The sequence below is a fragment of the Micrasema longulum genome, unplaced genomic scaffold (assembly GCF_059751315.1).
Source record: "Micrasema longulum isolate JH-2025_06_02 unplaced genomic scaffold, ASM5975131v1 h1tg002097l, whole genome shotgun sequence".
In the NCBI taxonomy this organism is placed as follows: domain Eukaryota; kingdom Metazoa; phylum Arthropoda; class Insecta; order Trichoptera; family Brachycentridae; genus Micrasema; species Micrasema longulum.
In genome coordinates, this window is record NW_028279264.1 from 40,365 (window position 1) to 56,716 (window position 16,352).

At 33.3% G+C, this 16,352-nt stretch overlaps 1 protein-coding gene across 2 annotated transcripts in view; it reads left to right on the forward strand.

Moving 5' to 3' along the window:
- The window catches only part of Ack-like (activated Cdc42 kinase-like), a 42,697-nt gene extending 32,420 nt beyond the window's left edge, over positions 1–10,277 (forward strand). Inside the window, exons 20-27 of one of the 2 annotated variants that reach the window (XM_088239229.1) lie at positions 5,564–5,754; positions 6,178–6,308; positions 6,669–6,721; positions 6,815–6,978; positions 7,710–7,794; positions 8,371–9,364; positions 9,474–9,595; positions 9,954–10,277. In XM_088239229.1, the coding sequence (XP_088095355.1) occupies positions 5,564–5,754; positions 6,178–6,308; positions 6,669–6,721; positions 6,815–6,978; positions 7,710–7,794; positions 8,371–9,364; positions 9,474–9,595; positions 9,954–10,151 (1,938 nt within the window). In that variant the 3' untranslated portion in view covers positions 10,152–10,277. Of the gene's footprint in view, positions 1–322; positions 2,794–5,563; positions 5,755–6,177; positions 6,309–6,668; positions 6,722–6,814; positions 6,979–7,709; positions 7,795–8,370; positions 9,365–9,473; positions 9,596–9,953 lie in introns of those variants that run through there. The other variant, XM_088239228.1, reaches the window with a different exon arrangement.
- The last annotated feature ends 6,075 nt before the right edge of the window (positions 10,278–16,352 follow it).

The window sequence follows — 16,352 nt, forward strand, 5'->3', positions numbered from 1 at the left end:
TTCATAATATTACACAAAAAAAATCTGATATACTTCCTTTGCGGTTACAGTAGTTTTGTAATATTGGTAAAAAAAATAATTAATTAGATTTATGTGTGACAGTGTTTTGATAGGTGTGCCTCTTAAATGTTTTTTTTTGTTTATTAGATGCTTTTACAGCTTTACATGTGCATTTAAATGTGTTAGTACAAATTAAATTACTTATGTTCATGCTTTTCCTTTCCACTACACCAATTCAATTCTCATTGTCCTTATTTTACTATTTTTGTTTTGTTTTTTATTTTTTTTATTGATTTATTTTTAAATATTTGTTTTTGAACAGAAATTACAATGCTCCTTGCAGTCCTTAAGTTCTATTGCTAGTAACGATATTGATTCTCTGTCGCAAAATATTCTAAGATTACCTTTATGGGATAAAGCATCCGCTGAATTCTGTTTTGCTAAGTCTAGGGAGTTGTTGACTAAGCCATTAAATATAACTTCGTATTCTGATTTGAGTGAAGTTTCCTCATTTGGGTATGATGTGTCTTCTTTGCAAGGAACACTTACATCCCTAAATAAAGAGTCATATTACGATGATAATATAATGCATGGCTTCAATGATCAGGTTACCTGCAAGTCTAAAAATAAATCAAAGTGTATAATTTATAACTCGGATGAGAACACTAATTCCGATAATGATACTCTAACTAAAAAGTCTTCAAAAAATACTAAAGCAAATCGTTTCTCCAATGGGAAAAAAAAATCGGATAGAGAAGAAATTGTTCAAAATTCTTTGTCCGCTTTAGATAGTAGTACGCTTAAACGGGACAAGAAATCTAATCTAAGTTCTCTGCGTGATCATTCTGTTTTCAAAACTTCAGACAAGGAATATAATTCAAAATCTTCATCTTTTGATTTATTAGAAACTATTGATCGCAGTTTATCTAAAGTTGGAATATTTTCTTCTAATAAAAAAAGAGGTAGCCCATTAAGTCCACAATTCAACACAAAAAACGCAAGCATGACCCCCAAGTCTGTCAAATCTCCCAATGCAAGTTTTTTCCTATTTCCCAATATAAATGATACCGTTGGTCCAGATTTTGAGGGTACCAATTCGAACTCTGGTTACGAGCATGATTTAAATGTTTACAGCCCACGTAGTTTACAGAATGGGGAATTATTTCAAGATACCGCTTATAAATCAATGCAACAGTACAATGATTACCAAGGATTGAGAAAATCTGGGAGTTTTACAAGAAAGAAATCCGGGATTGATCGAGTGCAACAAAATAATAATATTTCTAAAAAAAATGGAAAACCTGATTCAAATACATTCTATGAAAGTAACTCTATTTATGTCCAACAGATAGATGGGAAAAAGTATGTTGTTGCGGCCCCTAAAAATTATGGTTTTGATAATAAGATGGTATTCAATTCAGGTTTGCACAATTCCAACAGTAGTATTCATTCATATCAAGTGCAAAAAAGCACCTTCAATCAGAAGAATGATTATTATGCAACAAGACCGCGAGCTTTATCATTTTCTGAAAGAAATGCTCCACCACATTCAGCTAAGTCGAACTTCCCCATGCAAAAGGTTTTAAGTTCCAAGTCTATTAAGGCTCGAAACCTCAGACGACAGTCTTATAATCCTGGAGTTTATGATTTAGACACTTCGTCAAGTGACAGTGAAGCTGCCATAGATTATTCCATCAGTCATTCTGAATGTGATATTCGTTTGATTATGAATAAAACTTCCACCCAATCTTCCAAACATGTCAGGCAGTTATCTTGTCGGCGAAGTTCTCAAAAATCGTCTTCGAATAAAATTTCATCAAAACTCTCTACTTCGAATTCAAGCATTCGAAGTGTTCCTCAAAACTTTGTGACGGCTACTGGAAATGGACACCCTTCTTCGGATTTCAACCCTTCCCGTAATTCCAAGAGCAGAACGGGAAATTTTGTTTCGTATGATCAGGCTAACATTGGTTTTATGTATAGGAACCAACCGAATGTGAGTTCCCAAGGTAGAACGCCAATAAAGGATTCACAATACAGGTTGGATAGTCGTGAGTTTGCAGAAGGATTGTTGAGAATGAAACCAAAACCAGTTCTCGGAAATCATTTACATCCAGGTTATGGGATAGAAGCATCTAATTTTGATGTGTCTAAACTAACTGGTAAAAGCCCTCCGCCCTCCCAGAATTTTCTAAATAATTCTTGTGCTGGTTCTCCCACACTGAGAAGTAACATCAGCAATGGCAGATCTGGCACCAGTACACCTTGCTCATTTAACTGGCCAGAAACTATCAGTGCATCTGCCGTCAATGTTAATTTTACCCCTAGCCTATCCAAAGATTGGTATTCTGTTGACAGAAAAACTCTGGACAGAATTAATGTTGAAGCTACATCATCATCATCATCTGATTGTAGTAATGATTCTTTGACCGAGTATCCTGAATTCAAGATGGATTATTCTATTGGGTTTCCACCTAGTCCTGCTCCTTGAGAGGAAAAGACTTTTGATTATCTTTAAAACATATTATTTTTTAGTATTTATAATCTATTTATATTGGGTAAAATCAATTGTTTTTTTAGTAAAAAGATTAAATGTGATTTTGAATGTAAAAAATGTGGAATCGATTCCCGATGTGGTTGACATGCAATATTTCATAGTCCCTGAACTGGCACCTGAAGCGTAAGACTGATAATCTTACCTTCATGTAACAAACATTCTCAAGATACACTGCGATTGCCAATGGAGTGCCGTATGCACCATTAGGTCTTGAAAGGGAGCGACAATGACAAAAATGTGATTTTTATTTTTGAAATATGTACTTCAATCTGAGTTACATTCTATATAATAAATACATATTTTCTGTATCTTTAATTGTTATCACTAATTCTACATTCTCATGACAATATGCAATACTCGACAACACTCTTGCCACAAAACGTTTTTTATCCTTCTATTCAAGTTTCCTGAATAGCTATAACTGTTGTGATGTTGTTGATGTTGTGCCATACATATTAGTTGATTAATAAGCACTTAGCTTATTTAACGAGTATTTACATATAAATAGAGTCCGCTAAATTTGGCATTTTATTTTAAAACAATGAAGTTTGTTGTCAACATCTTTAAAATTTGATTACTACGTAAATAAAACAAAGTATAGTTTTAGAAATATTTGTTTAATTTATTTTACACGAGCCAATCCAACTGTGTTTATAAGTAAAAAAAAAAAATATTTGTGGATACCATAAATTCATGAGTATTTTTGAAATGAATACAAATTTCAAAATGAGCTAATTCCTTTTTACTAATGTGTTATGCTTCTTTTTATTTTATACATTTATTTTACTACAATACCCTAAGCATTTGAACATCTTCATTAAACTCTAATATAAATTTACTATTGGCAATTGAAATTAATCTTAAAAATTTAGATTTTTGGTCAAATTTACGATTTATAGATTTTGGACTTTTCTATACATTATAAATTACTGTGATGTTTGAGAGGACTGATTTAAATTGGAGAGATCTCAAAGGACTGAAACTGCTTATTTATATATTTTGAGCATTTCAAACAACTCTTTATTTTAATGTTATCGTTTTGAATCATAAAACATCACAATTAATTTAAATAATTTTGTGTGAAGGTTCTCCGCTTTACATCTAGCTGTAATGCTAGAGTATGGAGTTAGTAATTTCTTTTGCATACTCAGCTATCTTAATGTCATCTTAAATTCTTCTAATAATAAATACCATAATTTATACTTATATGAATTTGGTTTTAATAAACTTGTCATATTGATAAATTATGTGAAATATGAGTACATATTGTATAAGTCATAAATCTTTCATTTGAATCAAAGAGCAATAAAACATTAATTGTGATTTCTTTAAGATGGTTTTCTTTTTATTATTTCGGCTTGTAATGGTGAATATACATATATATACACATCTGGTGTGTTGCAATTAGAAATATTTATAATTTAATTTTATATATGTTAAAACGTATTTGCGTGTAAGGTATCCCTCCAATAATTACTATTTTTGTATGTGGAATGGAATCCCTTTTATTTTTAATTACATTTCCCCACTATATTTGATCATTTTTCGATATAGAAGATATTTTATTGTTCCATAAAATTTTAAACACTAGTACAATATACCTTCCTATGTATTTAGTGTTCAAGAAATTTGTTAAAGTCACAAAAAAATATTAATAATTACTCTAAGAAATGAAAAATGATAATATTACTGCCTAAAAGCCAAATGTAATATTCTTATATTTGGTGTGTTTATAGGAAGCAATGCAATCTTTGATTAAATTTATAGAATTTTGTCATTTGTACACATAAAATAAATACATTTTTCTGAACTAGGCTCGATACTCACTTAGCTTTATCTGGAATTCGGATTTATGTTTACATGATTATTTTGTTTTTTAATGCACAAGCACACACTAATAGATACCGAGCTATCCGCAACAGGAAAAAATCATTTTACTGAGAAGAAAAGTCCACGGTAGAGTTAGAAGAGCTAAATATCATTGCATCGACTTAGAAAAAAATAACTGTAAATTTTACAATGCCAGAGCTCAACAATCGAGAGTTTTTTTTTGCTTTAAAATCTGTCAGACTTGTTCCTTATTATAATTTTAAAATGGTATTGGAAATAATATCTTTACTTCTTGTATGTACATATTCATGTACTTACGGTATTATGTATATCCAGGTAGAAAAATTAGGTAATTGTTAGATTTTATTAGACTTTATCACATCTAGTATATAACTGCACAGCGCTATTATATTCTACTGTGTTTTCATCGGTGTCCTAAATGTTATAGCGTAGGAAGTTTTATTTTAAAATTAATTCAATTCCTCTTTAGATTCAAAGAAACAGCTTTAGGACTAATTTTCCAAAATTCACTCATATCTCCTTTTGTTCTGACTCTTAATAATTGATCTTGTCTGTAAGGACAGCTGTCTTTTGTAGTATGTAATTGTTTAAATAATTCATAAGACTCCGCTCGTTTAACGCTAGTCACGTTACTAGTCGTAGATATGTATGATTTTTAAAATTATCTAAATTGCGTGCCAAAATACCAAATTTAAATGTGCTCTTAAGGTAATCTCAGAATTTGTGACTGACATTTATTTTACTTCTAAAATATTCACTCACATGTATTTCAAGTAGTGATGTTTTCTGTCTTATTCTATACTGAAAAATAAATGTTTTTAATGTGTAAAAATACTTTTTCTTTAATTATCTTAAATAGTACCCTCCACTTTAATATTTGAAGTTTTCATGTAGGTACCTATTATTATTTACAATTCAATGTTTGCAATGCAAGTGGCAATAAATTATTCAGATGTTTGAGCTGAATGGATGTTTTCATTTGTTTGGTTGTATGATTTGCTTATGATTGGTTTATTTGCATAATTTAATTTTTATTTTGTTTTAAGCTAGTCTTAATGCACTGGCATATTCAGTCATATGTTATTTTATTTTTTTATTTTTATTTTGTTGGTTTTTTTCCCCATCACCACATCCTTATCCCTCCCAATCTTATAGTCGAGCCTCACGGAGGAGAGCAAAATGGCGTACGTGAACTTGGTTGAAAAGCCCGCTCGCTTTGTGAAGACCATTATGAACATCAGGCAGAAGCATGGAGCTAAATCCCCTACCACTATCAATGGTGGATGTTCTAGCCTCTACGACCCGGGAAACAAGTTTCAGGATGAAAAATTTGCCCCCACTGTCAGGTATTGTTTATTCAATAATAATAACAGAATGATGCATGCAGTTTTTGAAAGAGTGAGGGAGAGTGAGTACCCTACCTCTTCTAATATGCTGATAACGAAACACCATTTAAATGCTTTTGACAACGGGATCTCATCGGTTTGTGTTGTTAATGGGTGTAACAAATAATATGCGATTGATTGATTGAATGATTTAATAAAGACATATCTTGAAAAAAAATGAAAAATAGTATAAGTATATAATGTACACAATTGTAAAGGTTTATAATATGCATTTTTTTATAAACAGATCCTCAAAAAGAATGGCTAAATATTCTAAATAAGAGAAAAGTCTGAATTTTTATCCAGGTGTTACCTTATAGCTTTTATCTAACCTATTTTCTTCTATTTGGTGGAATTATTTCTGAATTGTTAAATGTTTTTTAGATCTATGAATGATTTGGATCATGAAGAACCCGCAAAGTCTCCAATAACACCCTGCGTGAAGACCAACTTCTTCAGATTTCCTCATGGTACTTCTATTGTATCTGGCGATCCAAAATTACTTGACACACATGGTAACAGCAGTACTATCAATCTACTATTATGAAATAGAAAAGAACAAATATCTTGGTTTATATTATTCAACATTGAAAATGTATCCAGCGTATCAGTTAAAATAAAGGAAATCTTGATGTTGTCTGTCTTCTGCAAAAACGTTATATGTAAAATCAAGTTTTGCTCGACGTAACAAAGAGTTAGAATCATTTGATTGTCTGCGTCAATGAGCTTAGTTTTGAAACAATGATCTTAATTTTTTTTAGAAAAAGTAATAAAATTTGCAATTAACAAATGTTATGTTATCTTCGATAACTAAAAGTATGATTTTTAAAGTTAATAATTCAAAAATAATAAAATTAGCTAATATTGTGTTTTAGGAAATAAATCTGACAAGTGCTCTGTAACAGAAGAAATAAAAAATGATATTCAGGTTAGAAATCAATTTTGTTTTCTTATGTACTTTTTGTTTAAAACTAATTTTTCAGGTAAATAAAGTTTATGATATATTATTTTCATTTTATAGCCTACGGTAACCAAAGAAAGCAAGATATCTCATGAAAGTTTGCCTCAAAAATCAAATATTTTGCAAAAAACATCTTCCGACCTTAACCAGAACAGTGGCCCGAACACACAAGAGTTTCAAATTAATGAAGAGATTCCAGTTTCTGACCTCAAATCAAATAACAGGTAAAATTTCTGTATAGAGCAAATCTTGCCTTGCTTATCGCATGACAGAATAGAGATAAAATAACAAATTTAACTAACACCTGGTTCTTATCCTCAAGTGGTGGTCAGTGCCATATAAGCTCCTGACGTCACTGTGACCTGTGAAGATCTATTGTGACAGGTCCCCGTGAATAGTTCTCGCTCTCCAAGCCCAGATTTGTAAAGTATCAGGCTATTAGGTAGGGGGCGAGCTCTTTAACATCCTCAGGTTTAACCAGTGGTCCCCCGAGGATACATCTTCTTTTATGTTATAAAACATCACATTCACATAGAACGTTTATAGGTGTTTTCTTACTGCATTGCAGAACCTACATCTAGAAGTTTCAGAAAGTTTGATTCTTGCAATGTGTTTGTTCTATCTGTAGTGGCCTGGGCGGGCTCTAGTGATAACCCTCACTTGATTTCGGCTGACATTTATTAGGTCGAAAGTAAACCTTTGTGGATCAGTTCCTTCGCGCGGTGCTGACCAGGTACTTTTTGCAAGAGCATTATGCTATGCTTCCTGTCCTGTGACTTAAACTCATTACGAGGAGCACATTTGGGCAACCTACAGTAGAGCCTATTGCGGCTGTATCAGCTCCCAGCCTTGCCAATTCATCTGCCTTGACTAATACCTAATGGAAACGTTTTTAATTTCTTATGTATTTCTTGATGAATAAACAAGTATAATTATTATTTTATTAATTTTCCAGTGCAAATTATGATTCGGAATCTGAAGCAGCAGCTCCAGACCCTCCAAAAGGCACACTAACCAAAGATGTAACCCAAGATACTCTGGTAATAATAATTTATTATGGAATTCATTGGACTGCCTTTCAGAATGTTTAAAGTAACGCTTGATGTCATCGAAACGAAATCGGGTTGTGGTCCTGTGGCTAGTGTCTCGGACTCACGGACCCCAACTCGATTCCATTTTCTAATAGTGAGTTATTTACAACTCGTTGATAATGGCCCTCAAAATTAAATAGTTGGGTAAATCATAAGAACTCAAATATTTATTTTTCTAATAAATAAAAAAAAAAAATCTTTGTACAATATACTGCTTAATTTTTGCTTTCTTCTTAAACATTTATGTTACTACAAGTCAGCTTAATTAAGTTGGATGTGTTTTACATCATAAAGCTAGTTATAGCTAGTTTAAGTCCATCTCTCTGAATGGAAAACCTTTATCCAAAACATGCTGTCCGCCAACTAAAAAATATTTTTTTTCAAACTAAAACATTATACATATTGAGATGCATCAATCTGCTGAAAAAACATATCACTGAAAAAACCTAAAATCCGGCTTAACCCTTCAGTGAGTGAATAGTATTTTTGAAGAAACATTCTTCAAATATGTGTTTTTGTTTTCAGACGGAAGTGAACCCCCTACCCCTTCCACCCCGAGATCGTACTATTGTGCATTCAATTAATAGGAAGCGTCACACGCGCAAACATGCTTTGATAATCCAGGATTCTAATCTGCAAAGGACTCTTAATCGTGTTCTACCGGAGACTATCTCTGGTCACAGCGAGAAAACAGAGTTAGATAAAAATTATCAAAATAGTCCGCAAGCAAGAGATATTGGTTTTACTACCAATAATGGTATGAAAAAACCCATTGTTAATGATGGTCAAAGTTCCCGTATTAACAAAAACACATTTCAGAATTCCGATAGATCTCAATACCAAAATATAGCTCCAAAGTTTTCATTCCCTAGTGATTCATTTGATACACCATCCTTAAAATTTGAAGCTCAACTGGAAAATAATTTTTCTTCTATTGATGTTTGTGATGGTATTACATCTCATGAAAATGATATTGCTGGCTCCCAGACTCAGATTATTGATAACGCCCCTGTGGCTACTATCGTTTCACCGCCGAATGCTGTTGATCAAGATGCTAATGGAGTACAAGATATGAAAAATAATCCTTATATTAAAAAAGACAACTTGTTAAATTTAATTACTAACAATATAGAAATGGAATATATTGATGATACCTTAAATAATTATGTTCCTCCGAGTGATATCTTGTGCAACAATGTAGGTAATCCACTTGGTGTGCAAAAATCACCAACTAAAATCCAGACAGAATCCGCTCAGCCAACAGAATTATCTAGAAATGTTCTGTTCAATAAAAGAAAGACAGATTTACAATATCTTGATACGCTATCGTCAACAAACCAACAAGACGCTGTTATAGAAAAACCAAGTAATATAGCCGTTCCATTAGTGAGTAAAATGAAAGCAGCTGATGACCTTGCATTACCATCTGGTGTAAAGCAAAGCGACTCAAATAGATCTTTACAGAGACGAAGTGTTGGTGATAACATTGATGAACTTGAGCCATGTACATTGGCAAAAGGTATTTATTGTTGATATTTTTATTTACGAATGTCTAAATTAAAATATTATGTATGCTTGTTCTGACTGGAATCCGGAGTATCAGTTGGTAAAAGATTTATTATTTTCAGGTTCGCCAGACCGCGTTTCAGTAGAAGATTTATTAGAGTTTGCCCACCACAAGCCTTGTGGGAGACAAAGAGGAACAGAATCAGATGAAGTCCGAATAATGTGTAAAGTGTTGAATCATCAGGTAAATAATACTTTATAACATTGTGACTGTTCATAATATTGCCAAGAATAAATATTCTTTATTGATATTCTTTTTTCTATAAGTAATTCATTTAGGGGCAAAGCATGCTGAATGGAAAAAGTGATTCTATGAATATTGATTTTAAATGACTTCAAATTTAAGTAAAACGATTTATTTTGGCATCACATGCCATGGATTTATTCAAATGATTTAGAGAACAGGTGGGTTTTTACCTTTTTACAAATCATCACTTCACTCACACAGATTTGCACTTCTGCTGAGAGAGCATTCCATGCCCTAGGAATTCTGATCTGAAGGATATTGAAGAGTAGTAAATAACGTGTGGCATGTTTAGCAGGTTTCCCCTGAGACTTGCCTCCTGAGTCTGGAGTTTGCTCAGTGGAACGTGCACCGCGCCATAAAGCTTGTGAGGCTTCAGGGCATGGGGCTAGGCGGGCCAAGCCTGTACGAGTGCTCGGCCGCCCTGGATGCCTGCGGCTGGGACGTAGCCAAGGCTGCCGCATTACTCGTAGAGCATGGTGACTCTCAAGTCTAAACTCTCCGCCCTTAACCTCTACACTGTTGGCCTATTTCTATCTTTAAACGACTTTCACTCAAATTTATCATTTTAATTACTAGGATACATTTTGTAAAAAGTAATACCAAAGGTAAATTTGAAAAAAAAACCTTTGTAACATCTCTGTGAGTCCATTTAATTTGCATATACTTACAACATCTTAAAGGTGACGTCCTTCTTTTCTGATACTGGTTTTTAAAGAAGTCTGTAAAGAAATTAATTATTATTGTCACTCTGTTTTCACAGAATGATGAAAGATATCAGTGTCTTTTTGCTAACACTATTCATTTTAGTAATTGATTTAAAAAAAACATATATACCAACAGTGTAACTAACACTTTTGGTACTCATTTTTATATGATTTCCCATTAATGCCCAAGATGATTAATGCTATACTAATATGTAGCAGTTGCAAGTAAACCCAACACTTCAGAACTCATTTCTTAAAATAAACATGTTTTTTCAATTTTTTATCAAGTTTATCTTTTAAGGCTACATATTCTATTTATGTATTGGGAACTTGAATAAGTTCTCGCTGTTGTTTCGTAAAAATGGATGCTTTATTTTTAAAAATTAGTAACATGACATTGACAGTATCGTACATCGTAAGCGACTACTTTCTCCCACCTTTCTGGCAGAATACGAATAGACTACAAAAAATGACACAAATCGAGTCATTTTTTGGCTTCTTTGGTGGAGTAACATATACTGTCATTTCAAGCTTAATGGTGAGCTTTACGATAAACTTTGCTTTAATATTACCCGATGTAAAAAGGCTAAGATAACACCACCTGTCGGGAAACAACGAGAACTTATTATATAATAAGTAATATTATACAATAAAAATATAATTTTACTTTATGATTGAAATTATAATTATAATGTTTCATTATACTTACAATTTTATAATTACAGTCTTGGGCATTGATAGTAGTGTAGAACTTTTGTTTCATTCATTTTACAAATCAGGTATTTAAAAAAAAACCTTAAATTCTAGTCTTGTAAATGCTTTTACATAAACACTCGTTTTTTTTTTTAGTTTAATTTAACTCTACGGAGTATTGATTATTGAGATAAACAAGAATACTGTATTGTGTATATTATTTTATCTTATAAAATTAATTAACAATACTGTAAGTTTATCACTCAAATTACTATTATTATGATTAGTTTAAAGTATTTATTTTGTATTAAAAATATATGTTAAAATGTTATACATATTCTTACAAGCATGCAAAGGTAATGTAAAAAAATTATTAACTTTTGGGTCATTTTTTTCATCATAATAAAATACATAATATTGTTATTTTCTTCTTAAAATTAAGTAAAATATTTTTTTGTTCATTAATTAATCCATTTTTTCACTCTGACATCAAATATTTTTCTGGAAAAGTAATGAGGCATTTTTTTGTACTATGGTAAAACCCAAAGGAAATAATTGAGTAAAATATGTGCATTTTGTAAGTCACCTACATCTATATTAAGAGTTTAAACTTTACATAAATAATAGCATTTCTCAATCTTAACCCCTTGTTGTGGAAAAGTCTTTAAATTGAAACGATACCTACGAAATGTACGTATTTTATACAAATGAACAGACAAATGAATCATAATCTGCATGTTTAATGGTTCATTTATAGCTATAATTAAAGATTCCCAGAACAAGGTATTTGAAAAATTGCGGGTCAGTTTTGTACCTACTTTTTAAATTATTTTTTTTAAAACAAAATATTTGCATTTTTATGATTACCCTAAATATTTCATTTTGAGAGCCATTTTCATCGAGTTGTAAATAACTCACTAGCAGAAAATGGGAATCAAGTTGGGGTAGATTGGGATTTGAACCATGGACCTTTGAGCCGCGAGTCTGAGACATTAGCCACGGGACCACAACCCGATTCAAATGCATTTCTTTTTAATTTTTCTATCCAAGTTACTGTAATAGTAAGTCATATTCCAAATAAAAGTACAGATTACCTTTAATGTAATATAACTCGAGTATATTCTGTACTCATTTTTTACTGTCATATAAAATGTGTTAATAAAAGATGAAATTCAGACATCACAAAATAATTATTTTGTGCAGTAATTTATAATATAGATAAATAACATAATAATGTTGGCACTTTCCTGGTAAAATATTGTATGTAAAATGAGAAATTTACCTGTACTGTATTTTGCCTATATGTTTACTTGTAATTGTTAATATGTAGTAAATCATATATTTATGTGGCAGTAAATCCATATACAGTAAAACCCATATTGTTTGTAAAATGAGAAATTTAGCTGTGCTGTATTTTGCATATATCTTTACTTGTAATTGTTAATATGTAGTAAATCATATATGTAGCAGTAAATCCATATACAGTAAAACCCATATTGTTTGTAAAATGAGAAATTTACCTGTACTGTATTTTGCATATATGTTTACTTGTAATCGTTAATATGTAGTAAATCATATATGTGGCAGTAAATCCATATACAGTAAAACCCCCTTTTTACGTTTTTCAAGGGAGCAAGAAAAAAAAAGTGTAAAGCTGAGAAAAAAGCTAAAGTGAGAAAATGAAAAATGTATGGAAAAAATAGGAATGACATAAAAATCAAATTGATTTGCTACATTATAATGTACATATATATACTTCCAGAAAAATTGTAAAAACAGTGATAAGTGGAAATTTTAAATATTTTTCAAAACTATTTTCAATGATTATGTAATTTGTTTTTTTATTTGATTTAAAAACAGCATGTTAAAATTATTTTATGCGTAAATAAAAAAAAACGAAAATGAAATTTTAAATTTGCATAAAATAACATAAATTATTTTCCCCCTAAATGTTGGGAAATTTCATATATACGGTATCACTTTTTTATCTATGGCATCACTAAAAACAACTGTCATATAGATCTTTTTTATAACTTTATATATTTATATTGTTATGTTTTAAACAACGCAATTAAATGATATTTAAACTTTATTGTTTCTAAACGTTTGTCAACCGCGTATCATGATTTTTACAAGTCAACATGACGTTTTAGTTCAAATGAAAACTAAGACTAACCCTAAAGGAAGACACTTAAACAAAAAGGTCAATTACACTGCACCTGCTTTGAATTTAGGTTAAGACAATAATTTATCGTTTATTAGTTGTTTACATGTTTTTATTCTTCATTCACGTGGCACACGCGGTGGTGCGCGGGCTCCGGTATCATTATTATGACATAATTTTTGCTTTTTTGACACATCAAATGAATTCCGAAAAATTTTAAGCGTAAAACTAAAAATGTTAAAAACGTTAATTGGGGGAATATTTGTACAAGAATTTATGAAGAAAAATGGGTCCTGAACATTTCGGTGTAAAAAGCGGGAAAATGTAAAATCGAGGAATGTAAAAATGAGGTTTTTCTGTATTTTGCCTATTGTCGTTTTAACTGTTTTATATTAGGTTCACAAGACCAAACCATATATTTTATGTCTATAGGATTTACTTCAGCAACTTGTAAACACCCACCTATTACGGGTAGTCTTAATTTTCAATGTTATTGGTTTTTAAATTTAAAAAAATAAATATATATATATTTAAATATATGAGTAAAGAAATACAAGAAAATGATACACAAAAAGAAATATGACTATTAAATACAAATGTTAAAAATATGTTTTAATATCTCCACAAATTTTTTATATTACTGAAACTATTTCTGTCACAACACAATATAATTTTGGGAAAAAAAATTACACACATACTAGCAAATAGTTAAATATAGCAAATAAATCACCCTTTCACTCATATTTTATTAAAGTGAATGACAATTTATGAGTAGAGCTTGTTAAAATAACTCAATCCGTATTTATCCAATTATCAGTGTAATCTTGGCAGCTGTTAATATTGATACTACAGTGTTCATGATATTTTTTGTCATACCAGTATAGTGTTGCGGCCCGCGTAGCTTTACACATATATGTATGTGGCCCGAAGAAAAAAAAGGTTGAATACCATTGACTTATACAGTCAACATTACTTTCTGGTTGTTTTGTGATACCGTCATTATCAGTACTTGTGACTATTTGTGAACGCTACGCCGCTGATCCGGAGGACACCGGAGCGACGTACACACTTCCGCCGAGCTGCTACGCCGACAGCAGCCGGGTGAGAGATGGGGCCCTAGGAGGGCGCCCTGTCGCAGCCACAGCCTTCTCTGGACGAGAAGCCACCGCATGCTACGCCGCTGATCCGGAGGACACCGGAGCGGCGTACACACTTCCGCCGAGCTGCTACGCCGACAGCAGCCGGGTGAGGGATGGGGCCGCACGGAGGCACCCTACTATGGATAAGGACGCAGCCGTCAGTGCAAGGGAGGCTGCCACCGCACGCTACGCCGCTGATCCGGAGGACACCGGAGCGGCGCACGCACAGCCATCGGACCGCTACAACGACCACAACCCGATGAAGGGCCGGAATGTCTGGAGGCACCCGACCGAGGGCGCGGCTAGAGTCTTCAATGGGAGAGAGGCCGCTGCCACACACCCCGCTGCCAGGATGGATGACCCCGAGGCAGCGCAACCACTGCCGAGTCGCTACGATGTGCAGCATCGGGAAAACAAGGAGCCACCTGTCTATAACCGTAGACAGGACGCCGCCGTACGCTACGCTGCCGGACCAGGTGAGCCCGCAGTGGCACGTACGATACCACTGGGGGGCTACGGTGACCGTGACCCAGTGAGCACGTGGGTCCAGCAAGGGCGGCCCACAGAATATATGCCGCCAGGTGCTAATGGCGAGCATATGACAAAGTATGGACAGCAACCGGAGTAGCACACATTTATGGCGAGGCAAACTGGCGCCAGGGACCTGCCACAGTTCTCCGGGGACCCGTTAGACTGGCGGATATTCAAGGCACAATTCGACCAATGAAAGCATCCACCCCTTTCCCGAAACTGTTCATAAAGACTTGAGTCTTTCTTCAGTTTCGCATATCAATATAATTTTTATTTTTTTTTTTAACTAATTAAGCGAAAATTTAATATTTCTTTAAAATCAAACCGCGAAAATAACAAAACAAATAAACTTTAAAAACTTTCATTGTACCCCTCACTGCAGTTTTGTCAGTTTGTGATCAATCAAATACACATGGTCAGCACAATCACCTTTTTCTAATTTCCCAGTATTACAGTGGAGGAATACAGTGTTAGTTCCAAATTGAGACCGCGGCCGCACGCTCCAGATCCCGCATCGGAAAGGAAGAAGAACGTAGTAATACAAACAAATCAATCAAACGACACGAAACTCAAATACATAAAGGAAACATTAGAATAATTTGCCAACATGCAATCAATCAACAGAAGAAAAACAATACGTATCTATAACAAATCACAGTGGAACATCAAATCATCAAGACACTACCGGCAAAATCCTAACACAGATCCTAACATGATCCCTATCGAACTCAGGCGAAATTACTTTTCGTCATAGTACTAAATTCCTCGCAAAAACCATTTTCCTAATACCAACAGTAGAAACAATCCTATGCAAAGACCTTAATCGTCCTAACAATCTCACAGACCTTAAAGCAGACGAAACGGGTCCTAGAGCATGGTCGGCGCGTGGTTCTCTTGAGTTAGTCTACTATTTAGATTTGTAATTTACCATTTCCCTTCTATGGGACAAGAACAACACAGACGGACAAGAGTTCAGTTCAGACAACCAATGCTAGTACCCAAGTATGCATCCTTTTATCTTAAACTGATTTAGTACTCATGGTAGGCCTTTACCCAGTTCCTCCCATTTTTCTACCCATTCGCTCACAAAATGAAAAAATGCTTTTACGTTAGTTGGATTAGCCAATAAGCTTGGATTCCACATCGGCCTCGTCACCTCTGTCAAGCCGTTTAGCATGTTTTCCCTTTCAGTATCTAAAATCGGGCAATGCCATAGGATATGTTCAGCCGTCTGACGGGGCTCCCCGCAAGTACATTCAGGATCTCTTACTAGTGCGAGGTCATATAGTTTTGACCTAAACTCACCATGTCCAGACAACATCTGGACAACACAGTGATCCAAGTTAATTTTTTTAAGGCTTAGTCTTTTTCGTATGTCCGGAAAAAATGTATGCGTCCAGCGCCCCGTCAGAGATGCATCCCACCTAATTTGCCACTCGTCAATAGTTTTTTCTGTTATTATT